Source organism: Buteo buteo, chromosome Z, assembly GCF_964188355.1.
Source record: "Buteo buteo chromosome Z, bButBut1.hap1.1, whole genome shotgun sequence".
NCBI classification, from domain to species: Eukaryota; Metazoa; Chordata; class Aves; order Accipitriformes; family Accipitridae; genus Buteo; species Buteo buteo.
Genome location: NC_134204.1, coordinates 54,530,279 through 54,553,748, shown reverse-complemented (window position 1 = coordinate 54,553,748; position 23,470 = coordinate 54,530,279). Strand labels below are relative to the sequence as shown.

At 38.8% G+C, this 23,470-nt stretch overlaps 1 protein-coding gene across 3 annotated transcripts in view; it reads left to right on the top strand.

Annotated features, from left to right (window-relative positions):
- FSD1L (fibronectin type III and SPRY domain containing 1 like) overlaps nt 1-23,438 on the top strand; it is a 37,177-nt gene extending 13,739 nt beyond the window's left edge. Inside the window, exons 5-15 of one of the 3 annotated variants that reach the window (XM_075020894.1) lie at nt 98-120; nt 2,507-2,628; nt 6,495-6,704; nt 7,032-7,130; nt 8,885-9,011; nt 9,572-9,628; nt 11,637-11,669; nt 16,198-16,295; nt 16,733-16,984; nt 17,312-17,400; nt 19,078-23,438. In XM_075020894.1, coding sequence (XP_074876995.1) covers nt 98-120; nt 2,507-2,628; nt 6,495-6,704; nt 7,032-7,130; nt 8,885-9,011; nt 9,572-9,628; nt 11,637-11,669; nt 16,198-16,295; nt 16,733-16,984; nt 17,312-17,400; nt 19,078-19,197 — 1,230 coding nt within the window. In that variant the 3' untranslated portion in view covers nt 19,198-23,438. The remainder of the gene's footprint in view (nt 1-97; nt 121-2,506; nt 2,629-6,494; nt 6,705-7,031; nt 7,131-8,884; nt 9,012-9,571; nt 9,629-11,636; nt 11,670-16,197; nt 16,296-16,732; nt 16,985-17,311; nt 17,401-19,077) is intronic. The other 2 variants (XM_075020896.1, XM_075020897.1) reach the window with 2 other exon arrangements.
- Nucleotides 23,439-23,470: the final 32 nt, after the last annotated feature.

The window sequence follows — 23,470 nt, the reverse complement described above, 5'->3', positions numbered from 1 at the left end:
GCTGAAATTGTTCTCAGCCTTCTTGCATGTTACTGCAATTGATACTTGCATGGAAATACTAACTACTTTTTCTTTCTTCTTCCTCACATGCATCAAGGCTGCCAGACAGATCAAAGATAGGTACAGTACAAAGTCTATTGCTTTTGTGTCTTTGAATTAACCTTATCCTTAAAAATCCATTTATTTTGAAAGGGTCATAGTCAGCTTATATTAAATTCATTGACTCTTCCCTAAGTGTTGTGACATCACAACTTTTGAGAGAGAACTAAAAACTTCTCTGCCTCTCATGTAGTGTTTTTCCTTGCTGACTGTTGGCCTTTCATACGTTGGTAAAGGGAAAGATGTTTTTAATGCAGGGAAGTAGAGCTCTGCAGCAGCTATTAGTGGTTTTGTTTGGTTTTGTTTGGTTTTGTTGTTAAGACAATACATCATTAATTATTATTAATACTAAACTTCTGATTTATTATACCCGATGGGTGAAATTTTATAATGTTTCAAGCTGACTCTGCCCCTTTAAATTATGGGAGAATCTTGTTGTTTGCGGGTTTTTAAGTACTTACAGACTTTTGCTAGCTAATTTTCCTTTTGAATGTAAAAGGTCTTGTAGCTGTTGAAATAATTCTGGTGACATCACTGGCTAATGTTAGTGAAATTGCTATTTCTTTGAACTATGTCTTCAAACTATTGTTTAGAAAGCAGAACTTTACTGTTTCAAAATAAATGCTAAAGCAGTTTTTCTTCACTTGGAAGAATAACTAGGTTCTGAGAGTCTGACCTTCTGGTTCGGAAAACTTAACTACGATGTACGTAATATTTTGAAAGACAGCTCACAGGGTGTTTCTAGTGTATGTTGCTCTCAAGAACCAAATAGGTTGGCTTTCAATTTACAGGTTTTCAAGGAAGGGTCTGATTGTCTAAATTCTCTGAAGCTTTCTGTAAAATGAGTAGTTGCTAGAGAAATTAATCTTTACTTTTCAAGGGTAAAGATTTAGTGTCCTTAACAAATCAGAGGGATAGTGGCAGTGATAGGAATCTTAATACTTTTTATCTGTAATAAGCATCCTCTTACTCTTCCAGTTTCTTGAAGTGCTGTGTGATTTAATCCTTGTGAACCAATTGTGGCTGGTTCTCTGTCTAAGATCAGTGTCTAAACAGAAGTTAAAAAGATGTCTGAAGCTGACTACTCAGTGTTCTCTTACTGCTAATTAGAGGATTATCCTTCCTTAAGATTAACTCTACCCATCTGGCTAAACAGTTGAATCTGCTAGGCAGCCCATACTGAATTCAGAACATCAACTCTGTCTTGGGAAATCAATTGACCTGTCTCTTATGATGTTCAGTTCAGTGTCATAATTGTCTTCTATCCTAAAATTGTAATGCTTCTGTCTTTAATGCTCAACTTCATATTTCCTCCCCCTTCTTCACTACCTGATTTTTTTGGTTTTCGCCATTCTTTAATGTACCTGTAGTTAGTACACAATACTAGTGAAGTACTTAATGTATCACTTCCTGTGAGCTATTAGGTTTTCTAAAGGTGCCACAGATCTGTGGGTGTAAATTGGATAGAAGTGTTAGCAGTTAATTTTTTGTGGTGTGTATATTACTTTCTAGTTAAGAATCTCTGTTTTTTAAAGCAGGAGTTAGGACCTGTGTGATGTCTGAATCAATGTTATTCAAATTCTGCTGTGTGGCCTGATGTTTTCAGAGTTACAGATCTGTACAAGAGACTTGTCCTCCTTTTTTTGGTGGTGTAGTTGATGGAGTCCGGGAGTGTCTTAGGAGTATTCAGAATAAGGACTGAGCTAAGATTTCAGAAGTGGAAATGGGACCTGTGCTTCAGTGTATCTTGTAAGAACGATCTGATACTTGCATATTCCAAAGCAATATGGTGTCTGCAACTTAACCATTTCTTCATCCCCTCATAGGTTCAGAGGTAGATATGAAATCAGAATATTCAGCTTGTTCACTGCTATTTATAAATGCCTCCTGAGCAATATCTAATGTGAAAATGCACTTTGGAGCTAATGAGTGGGTTTTGTCAAGCAGGAAAGTCTTTGGACCTCTTTAAAGGTTTAAGCTTCAAATTTTGAAGTATATAAAACGTGATCCTGATTCTGCAGTGCTTTAGGTTTTTCATACTTCCTGATTTTGTGTAAAGTGATATGAGTTTTGTTTTGTCTCTTATCCAAGGTCTTTTTCACTAGTAAAAGAAGTTTTAAGCTCTTCTCTAGTCACTCCTAGTATTTCTTTTTCTAGTAATATGGAATAACTGGAAGCTGGCACCATGTTCTCTTTGAGATAGTCACATTAGCAAAAGTTTCTATTTTGGAGTCTGTGCTAAATGGTAAACAGTTATCTGTTAAAAGAATGTTCTGGTCTTTGATCAGTATTTTGGCTAACAGTTTGACATTAACAATACAGATTATCTGATTTCTGTTTTTGAAAATGGCTATAGGACTTAAACAATGCAAAATACATTTTGCTAATGCTGCTTTCTTGACTCTAGAGTCACAATGGCTTCAGCGTTCCGCATCTCTCTGAAACCAAAGGTCAGTGATAGTATGAGTCATTTGATGGTGGACTTCGCTCTGGAAAGGCGGATGCTCCAGTCTGTAAAGTTTTTGCCAGGTAAAAACTGTATACAGTGATTTTAATTTGTTACTACATGAACAATTTACTATATTTAAAACAAACAAAACAAAAGCATACCTCTTGCACCCTAATGAGCAAATTTTTCAGAGTACCTAAATTCATTCTTATTCATTGGATGTCATGCTGAATACCTTGAGGGCAAAAGAGTTTTCTATTTATATTATGTTAATTTCTACATAATATAGCATTTCAGAAAATAACATTGATCTCAGAAGCAAGAATGAGTCTTCCAGACTGTGTTTTTTCTTGAGTTGTCAGTTCCTTTGTACTTCCTGAAGTTATTTTAAGTTTCTCGGGACTGTACCTGCTAGCTTGATGCTTAGTAACACTCCAAAGTCCTAGTCATCTGCGGTAGTTATGCATGGAACTGTAAGGTAATATGTTGCTTACAAGAGTGGCGATATGGTCTGAAATGCGAGAGAGGGATAATCTACTAGGGCAGCGATATTACCATAATACAAAATGTGTATTGATGCATCTATTTGTTACTGTTTGAAAGTAAACTTAGGTGCAGTATATGTCTTTAATGTCTTTTTATTGACATTGCTTTCCTATTTAAACTTCTTTGCCCTTGACTAATACCAAGACTATATTGACAAGAGTAATGCTAGCAGGGATGTAAATTGTTTCATCTCTAGGTCACTAATCCAAATATGTTGATATAGAGAACAAACTGCTAATACCACTAATGAGAACTTAGATAATAAGAGCACTAACGAGCACTGATGTATCAAAATATGTAAAAGACCATACTGCGCAGAATCACCTAAGGAGGGTCAAATAGCGGACAAGTGAGGAAGACTATGGAAGACCACCAGAGGACTCCTGAAGACCACCAGAGACCTTCAATGCGCCTGCGTAAAAGACATTTGCATATGCTAATAGTTTCCTGGAAAACTAATGAATATGTATAACATTTCTTGGAAATCTAATGAATATGTATGTAGAACATGTACTTAACCTGCACAATTAGGCCCAACGGCACGCACGACTTTGGTGGGACTACCCCCCCCCCCCCCCCCCCCCCGTGCTGCTCAGCGCTGAATAAACATACCTACTTTACAATCTCACTGATTGTGGAGTCTGTTTTCTGCACGTCAATGTTAAGGACTTGGCAGCATCAGTTTACATTTCTGCCCATTTATCTTGTATGATACAGGTAGTGTATGTGGTAGCAGGTGTAGTAAACTACCAGCATTATTCCTAGTGATCAAGTAGGAGTGTCTAGGCAGAAGTTCACCTTTTAGTCTTAGACTCTGGGTGGCAATCATCGCTCTGTGTCATAGATAAAGGAACAAGGTAGGTAAGCTGATCACAGTGTACCTGTTTATCAGGAAGGGGAGTGCAAAGATAGAATGGCAAGCATGAACAAAGTCTTATATCTAGATGAAGATATTATTTAGTATGACCTTTCTTGTACATGCACTTTCTGTATCAAATATGCAGGAGTTTAAACTGTTTGTGCCTTTGATTTGTAGACAGAAAAATTAAGTGTCTGGGTATCTTGCTTTCTGCTACTGTAGTGCTAAGCTATCAAATTACTCTGACACCAAATACTGATAGCTCAAACTGTTGCAGGCAAAATTGCACTGAGCATTGATAGACCTTCATACTGATGTCCTAGTGTGGGAATTGAAAACAGGTTTGGTGTTGTGGTAGTGCATGTATTTGAACACTGCTTGCCAGAATTATGGTCACTCCAAACATGTGGGAGATTCTTTATCTCGGGTGTTACACCACGACAAAAATAATGGTAGTAGGTAGCTAAACTTAGAGGTATATGTTCTGAAATACTTGTCTTCATCTTAATTTTTCTTTTGCCTAAGAAGAGATCTTACTGATAGAATTCTCAAAGAATTGTTGGATGACTTTGAAATTTGATGGCAACTGCATGTGATCAACACTTGAGAATTTGTTATGATTTAATCCCAGTGGGTAGCTAAGCACCACACAGCTGCTTGCTCACTCTCCCCTGCCGCAGTGCGATGAAGAAGAGAATGAGAAGGGTAAATGTGAAAAAACTTGTGGGTTGAGATAAAGACAGTTTAATAGGTGAAGCAAAAGCTGTGTGCGTAAATGAATTCATTTGCTACTTCCCATTGACAGGCAAATGTTCAGCTATCTCCAGGAAAGCAAGGCTCCATCATGTGTAACAGTTATTTGGGAAGACAAAATGCCATGACTCTGAAGGTCCCTCCCTTCCTCCTTCCCCCAGCTTTTATTGCTGACCATAATGTCATACGGTGTGGGATATCCCTGTGATTAGTTGGGGTCAGCTGTCCTGGCTGTGTCCCCTCCCAGCTTCTTGTGAACCCCCAGTCTACTTGCTGATGGGGCAGCGTGAGAAACAGAAAAGGCCTTGATGTGGCTCAGCAATAGCTAAAACCCCTGTGTTAACAAAACTGTTTTCATCACAAATCTGAAGCATAGCACCATACAAGCCTCTATGAAGAAATGTAACTGTGTCCCAGCCAAAACCAGTACAGACTTGAATACTTTTGCTTTCAGTCTCTTCTGTGGCGCTTATTTGTTCTTCAGCATTTTAAACCTCTGCCACCAGTTTCAGTGTAATTCCTGCTTGGCTTGAACTGCAGGGATGTGAGGGGTAAAAGTGTGCGTGTCACTAGTGCTAGGTTAAAATATTTGAATGGATCATGAAGGGACAGTGTGGGAGGATGTGAAGTAGTGTGCATAAAGCAAACCAGGCCTTCTGCTTCTAGTGGACCTGCTATAGCTAGGAGGTGTTTGGATCTGGATGGTAAAATTACACATCTCTAAATGTCTCAACCATAATTAATGTGATGCCAGTTGTCATCAGTCATTGTGGAGGGGATTCATGGCTAACAATCTGTTCAAGAAATAGTTTTCAACTGCATAAAGGCAACCTGTATGTAATTAGGACTTGGTCACTGGGGCATACCTATACAGATCAACACAGTTAAGGGTTTGAGTGTTATGAAGAGGGATGTTTTTTAACAAACAAAATCTGCAGGTCTGTCAGTTCCACAGGTACATCGGTATTGTACTTTTTGATGTTCCTGCTTGATATGTTGACTTGCAGGCCACTTTATATAGATTTCAAGCTGATACTTCCTCCAAAAACTGCACACAATAAAACATCTTCACTTTCTCTAGCAAAAATCTTCCTTGAATGTACGTACTTTGGACACTATGAAGAGTATGTAAACACCTTCTTTTGAAAAACATTTTCCAATTACCTGAGTGCTCTTTGATTTCATGGAGGTAGATTTCTATTGTCTATAAACAAAAGTTCGGTATTTTCTTTAGTGAATCTTAGGAATTCTTTCCCCTTCTTTCAAGACAAATGATGAAGAGGAAAGAAAACTAGGTAACTGCTGATTGGCTAGTGGAAAGTTACACTGATAGTTGTCTGTAGTCAGGAAAGTAAACTTAAATGATGCTGTTGGAGGGCTGAAGCTATACTAACCTTCCAAAGACTCAAATAAAACTTTGCTTCTTAATGTTCTTCCTGTGTAGTGTTATACTAAATGTAGGTTCATAATTCCAAGTCCACTCTATTGTAGCATGTCTTTCTTACCGCTTCCAGAAGGCGATCACACCAACTTACTGACAAAACAAACATCTGGAAAATGTGATGCAAATGTTCACTCTAGAGCTAATTTGTATTTCTCATTTTGTAAAATGCATGCTAAGTGAAAGTGATATGCCTAGTCTTCTATCGTGCTTTGCTAATGGAATAGATACTCTAAAAGGAATGTTACTGGGCCAAGGGCAACTTCTGAACTCTATACATCCAAGGAGAATAAGTTAATATTCAGTCCATTCTTTTTAAACTGATCTGTATATTTGTCTTTCTGCAGTCCCTAAACCTCCAGAGATAGATCTAGCAGCATGTCTAGTTGCTGACAACTGCATAACAGTATCGTGGAAAATGCCTGAAGAAGACAGCAGAATTGATCATTTTGTACTGGAGTATAGGAAAACCAACTTTGATGGGCTTCCTCGAGTAAAAGATGAACAGCGTTGGGAACTGATAGACTATATTAAAGCTACTGAATATACATTATCAGGTAAAGGGTTTTTTTATACTTCAAAACCAAGAATATTGGTATAACTCTCTATGCTTGGAAGTTTTGCAAAATACTCATTTTCCTGTATGTAATGAAGCTTCTATTGTTTCACGTTAGTCTTGGGTGCTTCGTACAGTAATGGCTCTGCCTTTTATTTTGACTTTGAAGTTTTATAAAAAATCGTGTTAAATGAAGTTCACACTGATATTTAAGCTTGTTTTTTGCAGATTGAGATAAATGGAAGACAGCTACATAGAATAGATCTTAGTCTTGTCAAAACTGTCAGTAATTAATATCAATTCAAGTTTCTAAACATTCACTTTTTAGGTCTGAAATTTGATACGAAATACATCAACATTAGAGTACAAGCTTGCAACAAAGCTGTGGCAGGGGAGTACTCTGATCCTGTGACTCTGGAAACCAAAGGTAAAATTTGAAAGACTCTAACCTTAGATGTAGTGAAAACCCTGTGCTTACTGTTCTGCCTTCATATATGAACTTGTATGTTAAGTCTGCTTCTGCATGAGCACTGCTGAAATGTGTCCTAAGTGAAAAGGAAAACAACCATTTCTTTAAAGGATTAAGAACCTTATTGGCACAAATCTGACCTTCTAGCATTCAGGCACTAAAAATGAGGTAGTGATGTAACTTTTCCAGCAGGGTTTGACATTGATTGTTTTGATCTGTGGATTGACAATATTATGTGCCACTACATCATGCCAACATATGGCAAGAGAAGGTGAACCTTGTGGCTGAGCATCAGTAGGACTCTTACGGCATCTAAACTGTTGGTGTAGTTGGCTGGTGATTGGTACTTGGGATGTGACAGGTAATAGCTTTCTGTAAATAAAAGGTGCTGGAAAGGATTTTTTTGACTTTGTACCTGTAAAGTCTAATCACTGTCAATATTTAAAAAAAAATAGGCAGCTCCAAATTGCTGAAGTTCTTAAGTCATTGTGTTAGTAATCAATTGGTCTGAGGATGGTGGCTTCCTAACATCATTTTGTAATTAAACTAGAAGAAAAATTTCTTGGAAGTGGTGTTTTGTGACAGAACACATGTTTTAACTACTATGGTGGAGACAATGATCCTGAGGCTTTAACTATAGCCAAGTGTGTAGTGTAAAGGGCAAAACGACTGATATGAACTGGATAATTAAAATATAAATTGTGTTACTTGTGAATGTTACTTTATGAAAACAAAGCTATATGCAATTTGAATGAGCTGATGGGCATTTTGGTAACTTTTCTAAAACAGTTTTAATACTCCTAAGCAACAGTCATTGTCAGATATATAGTATCCATTTAATAGCCACTTACATTCCTTACTCCAGTACCAGAAAAATAATTCTGATTTTGATTGTTTGGGCAGTTATTGTGCTTCCCATATTATTTTTGTTATTTCTGTGTGAACGTTTAGTTTACTTTCTTTAATAATCAGCCCATAGAAACTCAGCATCCTTGTCCATGTGCTTACATTATTGTTTTTTAAACTTGTGTACTGTTGAGGTCTAAACTCTTAAAAATCTCAAGTATACTTTCTTTCAGAATAAGACTATAATATCTGATGGTATTAGGACACTTACAGAATACTCTGTAAATACAACACACTAAGTTCCCTAAAGATGTTTACTAGTTTTGTTTTCTTGGATGAAGGACTTGGCTGCAATAAATACCAAGTCTCTTCTAGTTGCATGTACCCTCTATTGTTCTTGTATCTGCAGTTGACTTCACAGTTCAACTCTGCCTGTATGTGATACCCTATCAATTTAGTATTCTCCAAGTTTGCAATCCTTATTAATCATAAACACCTTGTTGGAGAATCAGTGCTGCAGTGTTGAAAATAAGCGTACGCTTTTAAATCATGTGTGATTGTAAGAATCTAGGGAGTAGGCTGTAACTAGCAGAAGGCACTAGCTGAATTTAATTGCTGATACTGCAGCATTATAAAGATGAAAAAACTCACCTTCAGTGCATAGGCTACACCAAAGTAGGTAGTTTGGCTTTATTTAAAGGGTTCCTTACCGTGGTTACAAACATCAGACTAAAAAGTTGATGCCTCTATTAAGTCGAATAGTGCTCTGCTACAATTCTACCACAGCTTCTATCATTTTCTATAAATAGCCACTGTTGGGAGAGAGCATTATACCATTTCACTGTTTTGCATTTTGTCTTGACCAGCATTTGTGTTCAGTTTGGACAGTACTTCATCTCATCTGAACTTGAAAGTTGAAGATACCTATGTTGAATGGGATCCTACTGGAGGCAAAGGCCAAGAAAAAATAAAAGGGAAGGAAAATAAAATCAGGTAAGAGCTGTTTTGCATATATTTGTGTTGTCTGGGATGTCTTGTCTGGCAGTTAAGGGAAGAAGGCGGGGGGAATTAAAGCACTTGAGGACAGTGGGACACCAAAGGAATTTTCATTCAGAAATCTCTCGAAGAAATTTTAATTTTTTTATTTCCCTTCCCCTGTCACACAGATGTGTAGGCTATTTATGGATGCTATTAGAAATGTGTCTTAATCATTAAACAGGATTTAGTTCTTTTTAAAATACATTTGTTAGGGTATCATTCAAGGCACTGGAATAACTTGTAGATGTGGTGAGTTGACCTTGAGTAGCCACCAGGTGCCCACCAAGCTGCTCTTTCCCTCTTCAACTGGACAGTGAGAGAGGAGAATATGACAAAAGGCTTTGTGGGTCTGAGACAAGGACAGGGAGATCATTCTGCAATTACTGTCACAGGCAAAACAGACTTGACTTGGGGAAATTTAAATTAACTTACTACCAATCAAAAGTCAGAGTAGGATAATAAGAAATAAGAACAAATCTTGAAATACCTTGCCCTCACCCCTCCCTTCTTCCCAGGCTCCACTTCACTCCTGAATTCTCTGCCTCCTCCCTGCAAGCAGCACAGGGGCACAGGTAATGGGGGTCATGGTGAGTTCATCATGTGTTGTCTCTGCTGCTCCTTCTTCCTCACACTCTTCCCCTGTTCCAGCATGGAGTCTCACCCAAGGGAGACAGTCCTTCACAAACTGTTCCAATGTGGGCCCTTCCCACAGGCTGCAGTCCTTCAGAAACTGCTCCAGTGTGGGTCCTTTTCACAGGGTGCATCCTTCAGGAATGGATTGCTACAGTGTGGGTCCCACATAGGGCGACAGGTCCTGCCAGCAAACCTGCTCCAATATGGCCTATCCATGGGCTACAGCTTCCTTCAGGGCACATCCACCTGCCCTGATGTGAGGCCTTCCACAGGATGCAGGTTAGCTCTACTCCTGTCTCCCAGCTGCTCTTGCACAGCAGTTTTTACTCTTTCTTAAATATGTTATCACAGTGGCACTACCACTGTCACTGATTCAGCTTTGGCCAGTGGTGGGTCCATTTTGGAGCCAGCTGGCATTGGCTCCGTCTGATGTGGGGGCAGCTTCTGGCATCTTCTTACAGAAGCTACCCCTGCAGTGCCCCTGCTACCAAAACCTTGCCACGCAAACCCAATACAGTAGATAAGGTAAATGTCAGTAAGCAACTGATGTAATTCTGTATTTAGTGGTGTTGCAGGTCAGTACTGGTGAATAGAAAGCTTTTCTACTATAAAAAATAAGGAAAGAGCTGGCTGCTTTGTCCTTTTGAAAAAGCATAAGGTTAAATAAAACTGGTAATATAGCTAAGTGGTGGTTGAATTCATCTCATAACCCACATTGGTGAGGTAGAGGTACCAATGAAACAAACCTGATAGAAAAAGATAATGGAGAGTGGAACATAACTCTTGTAAAAGTGGCAGCACTAAACATGTTTACCAACTATTTTCATCTAGGAAAAGTACTTAAGTAACTTCAACAGAATTCTTAGTAGATTATTGAGTGTTGGGCACTTAGATGTGTGGTATTCAGAATCACTGAATATGGTTTGAAGAACATCACTAGATCAGTCTACTCGGGCTGAGCCTTGAATATATCCAAGGATGAAGAGTGTGTTAACTTGCTTAGGCCTCTATTCCCAGGCCGCTTTCATGGGAGGGGAGGAGTATCCTGATGTCTGACTGGAATTTCCTGTGGTGCAATGAGTACCAGGTGCCTCCCAGCTATCAGAGTGCACCCCTCTGAGAAAAGCCTGACTCAGTCTTCTCTGTACCTTCCTGTTATGTCATTCAAGACAGTAATTACCTCTTGCCTTCCTGAGGCTGAGCAAACCCAATTGTCTTCCTGTGTTCCAGTCCCTTAATTGTGTTGTTGGCCCTCCACTGGACTTGCTCTAGTATGTCACTGTATAGTCCTGAGGATCCCAGATCTGGACACAAGTCTTCAGGCTCAGTCTGACAAGTGCCAAACTGAGAGGAAGAGTCACTTGCCTTGGCCTCCTGGTTGCTGTCTTGCTGCTACAGGCAAGGATGTGGTTGGCCACCTCTGCTACAAGGGCACAGTGCAGTGTGTTGCCCACTGTTGTTGTCCACCTGTTGTCGGCTCTGGTTGTCCACCAAGACTCCCAACTGCATTTCTGCAGAATTGCTCTTCCCTCAGTTGTCCCCCAGCCTGTCTTGTTGTGTGGGATTCTCTCGTCTGGAAAATACTATCCGTAGCTGTGAGCCTGGTGTTCAACTGGTTCTGTACACGGTTGTTATGACCCACTACCCAGTCTTTTGAGGTGGGAATGGGTCAAAAGCCTTGCTAAAGTCAAGGTGTGAACAGTGTCCATTGCTCTTGCCTTGTCCACAGAGCTGGCTACTTCTTCCTCAAAGGCAATTAATTGACTTTGAACATGTGCTTTTTGGTATAAAGAGCACTGCTTGAGATAATTTATGAACAAATCCCTTCCTTATAGGCATATACTGCCAGAAGCATGGTAGAATAAGTTTTAGTGGCATCTAAAAAATGGGGATGATTTACTATAGTAATAGAGGAGTTCTTTAATGACTACTTATTTCTGTTGACAGTGGCCAGAATCCTCTGCTGAAGAGCAATAGAAGGTGATAATATACCTCTTATTCCTAGGATCTAGCTCCTGGTTTTGTTGGGAGTCTATGCTACTTTCCTTTGCTTGACATAGTGAGAAATCTAATAGCCTTTATCAGTAACAGTACACATATGCTTTTAAAAATTATTTTGAAGTTTAATTTGGATTCATAGAGATTATGTATATATTTTCCAGTGACCAGAAAGCAATATACCTGGAAGGATGAGTCCTAGTGTGTGGGACACCTGATTTGCGATAATTGGAAGAGCATTATGTATTCTGGTGTTGATACAAAGATCGCTGTTACTTACAGATATATTGATGCTTACTTAATCTTCTGGCACATGATGGCACACTGAATTTTTTACAAATGCAGAAAAGAGCTCCTTTCTAAGAACTTCAGTTGTTTTAGTTCTTATTTTTGAATCTGAAAACCTTTTTGCCTCCAAACTTGTGCTATAGCTGTTACTAGACATCAGAGGAAAAGAAGTAAGTGTTTTTACACTTACAAAGAGGATAAAGTTTAGCCTGATGGCATGTGTAAAGAGCTTCCTGGCAATTCTACTTGTGGAACTAATTGTTCAAATGAGAACCTCTTTTTTGATATGTAAAGGCAGCTAAAATACTCTCCTATTCCTTGTGCAATTGTGGTTTTTAGTGTAAATTTTTTTCATGATTTTTCTAGTAGTACTCCAGTTTGAGAAATTACTTCTCCTGTTCTTGCTTTCTTGCTCTTTTTCACTGGTTTAGAAGTTGTGGGACCAAAACAAATGCCCAGGTTCCTAGTTTCTTATACGTTCTACTCCTCTGTATTCATCCATCAGGTGGGTATATCTTTGGCTGAAGATCAGCAGTAAAAAAAAGTTTGTGTAGGCAAAACAAGCTCTTGAAGCTGTGCAGTGTCAGTAATTCTACTACACAAATTGTATCAATTTCTGCTAAACTAAGTTTTAAAACTGGCTTGGAGATATCATTACTTGCTCAACAAACTCTGGGTGTCTTATACCTTGGACTCTCTTTGTGGTTGTCAGTAAAGAACTTCCCTAGTTCTGGCCTTTGCTTTGGTAGAAGGACATGGTCACATGTTCAACTTTGAATCTCAGGCTGACCTTTTCTAGCAAGAGATTTGGCTGAGCTTTGATTCTTGCAGGAGGCTTTTGTTCCCTGTTAAGAGTATCCGCAATATTGTCTGCATTAGAGGGAAAATTTGAAACTAGCTCCATAGTTGGTGGAAAGAGTTGCAGTATAATTGTTTTAAACATCCAATGTGAAGCTTTCAAAGGTTGGAAAGACATGATGGCAATAAAATGCGTAATGATCTATAACATTTATTAGAGTAGAAAAAAAGCCTCTGGATAACTTCTGATATCCCTCCTTGACCTTTCTTCTCCAAAAGAGAATACATATTGCTTGGAATATTTTTTATTTGCTGAAATGGGTAAGAAAACTGAGACTAACTGCAGTGCTGTAGGCTACAATCCTAATCATAAGATGAGAATATCTGGTCACTGAATAGTGGAAGAAATGCATCAGTTACTATACTAGCTAATGAAGACTGTGTTGTATGGGAAAATGGGAACCAAACTGACTATCTGCTATGAAATTTCCTGCCTTTTCCTATTGGAAGGGAGAATTAAGCACTGAGAAAAAAAGAAAACCAAACAAACCCCATTTTTTTCAAACTTTTATGCCAAATATTTAATGTCATTATCTGAACTGGTAAAGGCTGTTAAGATTTTGAGTGGACAAAGCACGTGCAGTGGCCATTTACAGAAGACTTGAACAAAATGAGTAGTATTGAGAACCTTTTAATGTCTCCCTAACTTTGAGAAAATACTAGCAAAGCACTTGCATATTTTTCTTCTGATGATTCTCTAAATGGCCACATTGCTTTCTGTGTAACTCACTTATACTGAATCTAATAGAAAATTTCAGCAGCTTTTCTTGGCACTGTGAGTGAATCATCTCTGATACACTTGAAGCAGAATGGAATCTGCAAAGAGTGATGGTTCCCCCTGAAATTATGCTTTAATTCTTGGCTTTACCTTTTCTTTTTTTCATGCTATCACTTGTTGCTTTTTTCTTTGGTAAGTAAATTGTAGCTTCCTCCATGTTAACAAAATTCAAAAGCATTTGATGTGGTGCACCTGCACAACATATACTTACCTCCTTCACGTAACTCTTGCAAGCAATTTAGAAGCTCAGCTCTCTTCTGAACAGTACTGGCAAACTTATATGCTAAATGGTGATGCTAAAGTATACAACCTTTTCGTCACTGATTTCTTGTAGACTTCTGTGACTGGAATGAAACAGATTTAGTCATGAAGATGAACCAGAGATTCTAGCATGCTTATGTATGACAGCTTAATACAACTCAGCTTTTGATTCCCATGTGACTTTATTTTAATGGAGGTATTAGGCAGAAGGGACATTTTCTAACCCTTTATGAAATGGTGTTTGAGAACAGTTCCAGAAAGCTTGAAATTAGTGTTGACTGAATCGGAAAGGAAACAAGCTAAACTTCACTGTATTAGTAGACATTTAAGTAGCAATTAGCTTTACCAGCTGAAGGCAAAGTTGGAGAGAAAACTTTCTTTTGTGTGTGGTAACTCTTCTAAGGCTAATGTGTGATAGACTACAGAGGATGAGGATTTGAAAATTATTTCACATGTGTATTTCAGAGACTTATTTTGTACTTTTAAATTTTTTGGTCTATGAAATTAAACTGTAAACTGCATAGCTATTTCTGAGAAGTTAAAATTCTTTCCTACTGATTGCCTTTAAAATAATAACCAGATGTGATTCCATGGCTACTGAGGCTTAATATTCACTGTAATTTGCAAACAGCCTTCATTTTGTTTAATGGTTAAATTGCTAGGAATTATTTTTGAGGGCATAACTGAGGTAAAATAAAATGTTTGAAAACCTTATTAGGTGAAAATTATTCTTTTATGCAACTGATTGCTCATTAGAGTATTCTCCAGAGTGAAGTGTGTCTTCCATTTATTTTGCTGTTGCTTCCTGAGAATGCTTTTGAAAAGTATGATTAGAAAATCTAACACTTTCTTGATTGGGATTAGACTCTTAAATTTTGTAGTGACTCTTGAGGACTTGCTGTGTGCTTCTCAGCACAATGTATTGTGACACAATTTTCTTTTGTGTATTGTTTGATAGAGTTAATATAATCCGATAAAATCCCCACCCTTCAATATAATTTTGGTTTGATTTTTTTTTGAGAAGAGTTGTGGTGCATTAAACTCTAGAAGTCTCACTTCATCTTTTTTTTAATATAAATTATGTTTAAAGTTGACACTCTTGGGTGTTGTATCATCTTTAGTGTGTCTATTTTGAAATAAAATTATCAGAATTTTATTCCTTTAATTCTTCATTGGTGTTGTGGTTTAACCCCAGCCAGCAACTAAGCACTACACAGCTGCTCACTCACCCCCCCTGCCCCTGCCAAGTGGGATGGGGGAGAGAATTGGGGAAAAAAAAAAAAAAAAAAAAAAAAAGTAAACCTCATGGGTTGAGATAAGAACAGTTTAATAGAACAGGAAAGAAGAAACTAATAATGGTAATGATAACACTAATGAAATTACAATAATAATAATAAAAGGATTGGAATATACAAGTGATGCACAATGCAATTGCTCACCACCTGCCGACTGATGCCCAGTTAGTTCCTGAGTGGTGACCCCTCCACCCTCACTCCCCCCAGTTCATATACTGGACATGACATCACATGGTATGGAATACCCCTTTGGCCAGTCTGGGTCAGCTGCCCTGGCTGTGTCCCCTCCCAACTTCTTGTGCCCCTCCAGCCTTCTTGCTGGCTGGGCATGAGAAGCTGAAAAATCCTTGACTTCGGACTAAACACTACTTAGCAACAACTGAAAACATCAGTGTGTTACCAACATTCTTATACTGAACCCAAAACAGCACTGTACCAACTACTAGGAAGACAATTAACTCTATCCCAGCTGAAACCAGGACAATTGGGTTGTACTTTTTCCTGGGATTTCAGTCATTGCTTATAGAAGCCGTACATGTGCCAAAAACCCCTGCCTTTAACACAAGTGATGTTATTTTCCCATTCACCAATATTTAAAATCCAGTGAAAATTAGGCATTTTGGCATTACCAGTAGTGTATTCATACTTACCTCATTGTTGTAGCTGATCTACAAGATGTATTAGAAGTCTTATGTGGAAAACCAGAAAGATGAATTCTCCAAGGCTCTGTGTAGTACAGGCAAAACACTGTTTTATACAGGCATTTGTTCAAACCATGTGCCACGTATCTGCTTTTTTTCCTTTCTCAGCTGCCTCTGATTTTGTTTGCTACAATGTCTTGTATTTTTTCTGGCTGTCATATCTTCTGTCAGTTTTTGTGCATGCATACTGCTAGAGGTGTTAAGTGGCTGAAGTAGTGTGTCATTTCAGTAGCTTATGTATGTTTATAGCATCCTAATTGACTTGGGAAAACTTGTTTGAGCATACATTTCTGTAATTGTGTCCAAATCTTGAATGGTTCATTTCTTAGAAGTGGTGCACCATCTCCAAAGAGGACATCTATTAGTGCAAGATCCTCAGCGAGGGGCAGCAGAGATCATTTTACTGGTGAATCATACACAGTGTTGGGTAAGGTGAACTTTTAACGTCTGTTAGAGGTGTAATGCTGTGGAAAGGCAGATTGGGTAAGAATTTGAGGGAAAACTTGTGATTGTTCAAGGCTGGGTACTTGATGCTGTGCTGCACAGAGGTAGTTTTGCTACAGCAAGTGTCTTCAAGTCTGTTGAAGCTCTTTATTACAAAGCTCTTAGTCACTAACATTCACTGCTATTAAATGTGAATTGATGTTAAATGTATCTTGTCTTAATGAGTGTAAGTAAAAACTCTCACTGTTCTATTTTATATTTATATTCTGTTCTCTTGTACATGAAATTTTTTTGTTTAGATTTTTGTATTTCTAAGCCTTCACCTTAAAATAAAAGAGAAGACATCACTGGTGCCTATAAGGAAGCAAGCATTGTAAGGTACATTTAATTATAGCAACTAAATGTATTTTTTTTTGGTAGGAGACACTGCTATTGAAAGTGGACAGCATTACTGGGAGGTGAGAGCCCAGAAGGACTGCAAATCCTACAGCGTGGGAGTAACATACAGAAACATGGGGAAATTTGACCAGCTGGGAAAGACAAATTCAAGCTGGTGCATCCATATCAACAACTGGCTGCAAACCACACTTTCAGCAAAACATAACAATAAAACCAAAACTCTAGATATACCTGTTCCAGACAGAATAGGAGTATACTGCGACTTTGATGGAGGTAAATTACAATCGTAGGAGATTGAGCTAAAACTTAGTTAGCTATCTGTGTCAAGTTGAAGCAGTACAAGGCTGAAGTAGTACATTACTTCCAGATTGATACAATGTTTTGTGAAAAGGCCCAAAGCTGTTTGGGTAATACTGCTTGTAATGTCATATGACCTGGGTTCACCTATGTGACAGAGCTACTAACTGAGAATTTTTCAGTCATGTGGACTGTATTTATTGTGTTTTGGAAACCTTTCCCTGGAAGAGAATCAATTTTACAAAAAGTTACACAGCAATAACATTTAAACATGTATTTCAAATTGTTTTCTGCCTCTTTTAGGTCAGCTTGCATTTTATAACGCAAACTCAAAGGAGCTGTTGCACACCTTCAGAACAAAGTTTACCCAACCATTATTACCAGGCTTCATGGTCAGTATCTGTAAAATTTTGTTCAGTTTCTAGTACTGAATTTGGTTTACTGAAGACGTAATTGTTTTTTGAAGGAAGAAACTGGGAGCACTGTTTTTGGCTAACAATTTAGGAAGATGTTTAATTGTTTTCTTTTTGATTTCATATGCGCTTAACTCCAATAGGAGAAGTCTGCACCTGGATGTCTCAGCTATGTAAATAAAAGTCATTACATTTTTATAGGGTAAATTAATAGCACATTCCTGTAGCTGATGAGCCTGCTACAATAATTGACCTGAACTGATGCAGATAGGAGCCCAGGATGCTGCAAACTGTCAGAGCAGGTGTCATGAGACAGAACAACAGCAGATGCTTCCCTCTGAGATGCAAGACTCTACGTTTCAAATCTTTAGAAGTTCAGTGGGATTTTCTTGTCAGTCATTTCGCTGGTCTGCATAACTTTTTTGTGGCTCTATGCTAATCAGTGAAAACTTGCTGCAATTCTAAAGACTCAAACCTTGCAAAAAAATGCATAGGAAAAGGACAGGGTATAGGTCTGGGAAAACTTAGGAATCTGGAGGAGGCTAGAATGCTAGTTTGTAGGACCAACTCAGTTGCCTAGGCACTGATCTCTAGCCTCTTGTAATTCAGCCCATAGAAAGCACAGCATGACAATTTTAAAGTATAATTATGCCAATTAATACAGTTGATTCTTCTTTTGGGCGTGGAGGAGGAATGGAAAAGTAGTAACTTGCCCAGGCAGCCTTATATCTAGCATTTCCAAACACCTGATTTTTCACTTGTATCAGACAGAATTCCTTTCACAATTTCTGCTGTTGGCTAGATGTACTGACAATAGGAGTCTAGATTGTTATAGCTATTTATTTGGAGGTGACTAAGCAAGTTGCCTTACTGATACTTTTCAACATACGGGGAACAGAAACAGCTTCAGAACTGTTGGGATACATGTTAGTCATCCCAGTCAGCATTGCTAAGGCTGACTCATTAAGTCAGTTCTTAAGGCATCCAAGGAAACATTTGCATACCACACTTCAGCCTATTAGTCTGCATCTCATACAGCCCCTAGTACTTAGTGATAGCAGCCTTGCAGACACTGCTTGGGTTAGCCTGAACAGTTAAAATAAAAATGACAAGCTCCTTAATTACGGCTCTCAAATTTATTCCTAAATGTGGAGATACATTCCTTCCTGTAACTCAGTTGTAGAATAGAGGTCACTGGCACCTGTGCCCTTGAAGCTTCTCAAAACATAATTTTTTTGCACTATGTTACATAATTTTGCCGTATCATACTAAAACTAAGCACTGCTTTCAGACCCTGGAACATAGTGTGACTATTGCTTTTCATTGTCATTCTAAGTACTTGCTGCTAGCACATCAGTCTTCGAAGAAGTTTTCCTATTAGGAGCAAGTATTGTAGCATTAGATCTTAGACTTTGGTTATAAACTTAGTCATAAAGCATAGTATGTGAAGTATCTTAGACTTTATGGTCTTAAAAATTAGCTTCTGTGTGATTAGAATTTTTTACAGGGTACTGTGACTAGAGAGCAAGAGAGAAGACATGCAGCTGCAGGATAAGTTTTGTGTTCCATTGTGGAACGGGAGAAGAGAGATGTAGATGCTTCATGATGGTCAGAATATCGATATTTTTTTTTCTTTTTTCTTTTTTTCTCCCTTAGATCTGGTGTGGTGGGCTTACAGTGAGTACTGGATTGCAGGTGCCAAGTGCTGTGAAAACACTCCAGAAAAGTGAAAATGGATTGAGTGGTTCAACAAGCAGCCTAAACAATATTGCCTAGTAATGTCTATTAAACACTTCTATTGCTGAATGGTTTTTTTTCTGTGCAGCTGCTACTCACAGAAGCTTGTGAGCATTGGATTAAACTGGGTTTTCTATCTATTGCTGTTTAAGGCCTTGGGTGCTGATAGTGCAAAGGTTTGGGTCTGAAGTATTGGGAACCTACTGTGAATCCAGACAGAAATGTCAGACAGAAAACTGAACTGTTGCCTATTTGAAAAACAAATGGAGAAATCAAGACCTGTAACTATGTACTTTTCTAATACTGTATTTAAGCATTTTGTTATGGACTGGAATATTACTTTTGTTATGAATGTTATTTTTCTATGAAGAATATGACATACCATTTTCTTAGCTCTCCTAACATGAATTACTTGATGAGAATATATTTTATTATTACTGGGCTTCCCATTAGAACTTGTGATATCAAACATGCATTTCAAAAGAACATTAATTTGCTATCCTAGCCTAGCAAAACATCACAGCAGTATGATTTCAAAAGAATATTATAAGAAATTGTAGGCTTGATATGAAGAAACAGTAAGAGCAGTCTGTGATATCCCCCCCCCCCCCAAACTACAAAATCCTCCTATTTTCCATGAGTAACTCATTTAAATATCATATATTTAGAGTTTGGCTCCTGTTTATCACAATTACAGAAAATGTAAAAATATAAAGGTATTTAAAAACATTCTTATGTCCTCAGTGAAGATGCATTATGATAGCCAGCCATTGAGCTAGGAAGTATTTCAGGTAAGAGGTCCAGAACCAAAAATCCAGAGCTTTTTAAAAACTACAGCATGGTACTGCTCTCTCAGAAGCTTTTAATTTTGGGTCATCTCTTGGCTTTCCAGTTTTGTGACATTATTCTAATTGGATTTGGATAATCAGCAATTCACACTGTTCATCAGATGCGAATGATGAATTGAATCTTTGTCTGCCGATAGCAAAGCTGTAATGCAGCTGAGGCTGGGATCGAGGGTGTGAGAGTTTCAGTTTAAATGCATCTCTCCAGAGAAGATGATGTGTGGGGAGGTGCTATTGCTAAAACACCTTTCAACTTTTTCTCAAGCCAGCTTCAAGGCTGGCTAAGACTTCTCAAACAGCTGTGTCAATATCAAACTGGCTTTGAGCAGAAGCAGCACTAAATTCCTGGTGATGGGGCAGTACCCTCTGATCCCAGGCACACATTTTTGCTACCTGTTTTGACTAGCCTAGTAAGGATTCCTGGAACATTCTGGATAACCAGAGAAGTCCAAAAATTGCATGATTTCTTTATCTGGCAGAAATGTAGCTGATATATATAGGATCCCACTCTTAACTTGCTAGCTTGTACCATATGCCATATATATGCGGATATGAGACTAGCTTTCAGAGGATCATATTCTAAAGGATCTCTTTATAGCCTCCAGCTTAACACCTTCCCCCTTTTTTAAGGGCAAGGAAAAAGTGGAAAGTGAGCAAATGCTTTGCCAGCTAACATGATCTGCTTCTGGATCTGCGGTTATACATTTTAGTTCACAAAGGAAGTGGAATGTTGAGGCTGGGAGTTCCATCATCTCAACTCATAGTTGGAAGCTTAGTAACAATAGTCAAATGATTCATAATAGTAGGAGAGCTAAAAAAAAATCATGTTATATTCTTCATGGAGGATCTCAACTTTTCAATGAGAATTACTTGTGTATTATAGACTGTTTAAATCTGCTTTCTTCCCTCTAACCAAGTCCAGGAGCCTAGAAATAATGTTTAGATACACACTTAAATCAACTGTTTCCGAACTGAAGATTTTTTCCTATTATCACCTGAAAAATTTTTCAAATTCATGGTGACAGGGTCCATAATGAATTGGCTCCTTTCCTACAGGGCCAAAGTACTTTTTCTTCTGTCTATCTTCTAGTCCATAAAGACACAACCATCTAATCATGTTAAATCTTGTTAGTATCAATGTGTCCTTTGTGTCCATCAAGATATCTCAAGAGAACGAGAAATCCCCTGAAACAACTCATAATTAAGTGGTTATGATGTTCAGCAGAAAACTTAAATTTTCTTCTTACTTTCTAGAGCAGGTATTAAAATTTTTGTTTCTATTGAGAAATCATGAACTTGACAGGACGGTTGAGCCCTTAATGTTCATTTTATATCTGGAACTTGAGTGTCTCTAAATATTTGCATTGTGAACAAAGTTAGCTGTAACCTCTTTTGCAGGGGGAAGTGCAAAGCAAATCCAAGTTTAACTGTACCTTCCTCTGCCAGTTTAGTGTTTTGAAACTTGGGTCTTGAAACAAAGATACTGGAAGGTGACGTGGTTCTTAAATGAGCAGTGTCTGAATCTGTTTCATACATTACCTACAGATGTTGTGATTACCCAAATAGTCTGTGTGGTAATCTTAAGTATTTCTTACTCATTTATTTCCTTTTTACTGCAATGAACACCTGTCTGGGACTTCTAGGGGCTCAGCTGCTGTGAATTCAGTGGTATGTGAGGGAGTGAGACTTGCATGCTTGGACCCTGGTGGTGATCAGAGAGAGGAAAGTTAAGATGGATGCTTCTTGTTTTGAGACTTGTTCTATTGAATGACTGTGGTAAACAGACATCTAAATAGACTAGTACCTGTTTGTGCTGCCCAGTCAACAGCTTGATCTTGGGTGTTCAGCTACAGTTCCTATTTAAATTTCCCTTTTTAGAAAGAAAGGGAATGTTTACAGTAAGTTAATGTGTAGTGAGAAAGAACCATGAGTAATCTCAAACCCTACATAAGAGCATTTAAATGACAAAGTTTTTTTAGCAAGATGTAGTGCAGCCTTTTGATATGCACAATGTAAAAATGTAATTTTTCTTTAACAGTTAGAAGAAAGCTTGAAGTATTTCATACTGTGACTTGTGACTTGCAAGTTTTAGTTTAACTGATGTCCTAGTTGAACTTAACACGTGACATTTTACCCTTAAAGGATGAATTTGTTCTATAATAGTTTGCACAGGTGTCAAATTTTTGCTGCTAACAGCTAGTCCAATTGTTTTTAGTAAATGGGGATATGAATAATTGCCTTAAGCACTTTAGATTATTTTTTTCAGACTTTTCTTTTTTCTGAGCTAGTATCTGTCCAGTACCAATATATTGGTGATACTTTGTTGCAATTGGTGCACTGTTTGTACCTGCAGCTAGAGAGGGATGCCTGCAGCCTGTGAAATTACTTTTTCCTCGGGGAATCGGCTTCAGGGATTGGAAGGGTTGTTCTTTGGCAATGGGTTAGACCTTTTGAAAGTCGGTAGTTGTGCCCTGCAGTTAATGCCAAGTATAACATGCCAGGTGACTTTAATACTGCCCGAGCCTCTCTGCTCTGGAGCTGATGCTGTTTGGTGGCTAGACGGGAGGTTTTTTTCTGTACAACCAAAATGAGATTTTTTTTTTAAATAAAAATTTGAATACTTATGACTGGTGGTCTTTCAGAGTTAAAATACCTTCAGAATAACTTGTGAGGAACTGAAGGTTTCCCTTGAGTTCTTAATACATCAGAAAACTGTAACTTTCATTGCTTCTTTGGAAAGCTGTACAAACTGCAGCAAGGGCTGTTAATTTCAGAAAGTGTCTAGGTGATGGGTGCTTCTCCAGATACCAGATATGGATGGCAGAGGGTGACAGGTTTATTTCTTTGGCCATCCACTAAGTGGGAGAAGTAGAGGCTAACGTCCAGATCCTGTTTCCTGCCCCCTTGTGCTCTCCCACGTTTCACATTAAGACCGGGGCAACTAACCGCTTCCCTGAGGAGGAACATCTGACGTAGCAGTCAGTATCTCAGTCTGCAAAGGATCACAGGTAATGACGTGATGCATGGTCTAACAGACCACGGCAGCCAGTTCTGTTGGTCAGTGCTCGTCTGCCTCACCTGAGCCCGAAGGGTCTGAACGCCCCGTTGGAGGGGGCAGCTTGGATGTGGTTTTCTTCCCTCGCCCCTGGGCACTGGGCCGAGCAGGGGTGACCCTCCGTCGCCTGCTGCTTCCGTCGTCCTGCCGCGCCTCCCGCTGAGCGGCCGGTGCGGGGTTTAAGCAGCCGTTAACCTCGGCCGTACCTCGGGTCTTCTCTGTCAGCGCTGCGGCCCCGGCCCCGGCCCCTGCGGAGAGCACCCCGCGGGAGGGGGGAGGCCGCTCGCTGAGCGGCAGGGGTGCCTTCGAGCCCGCGGGCCACTCTGATGTCTCCGACTTGTGTGCGATGCGAGCTTTTTGTATTAATACAGACGTTTGAAATCTGACGTGCCGAAGTTTTCCTCGTTTTCTC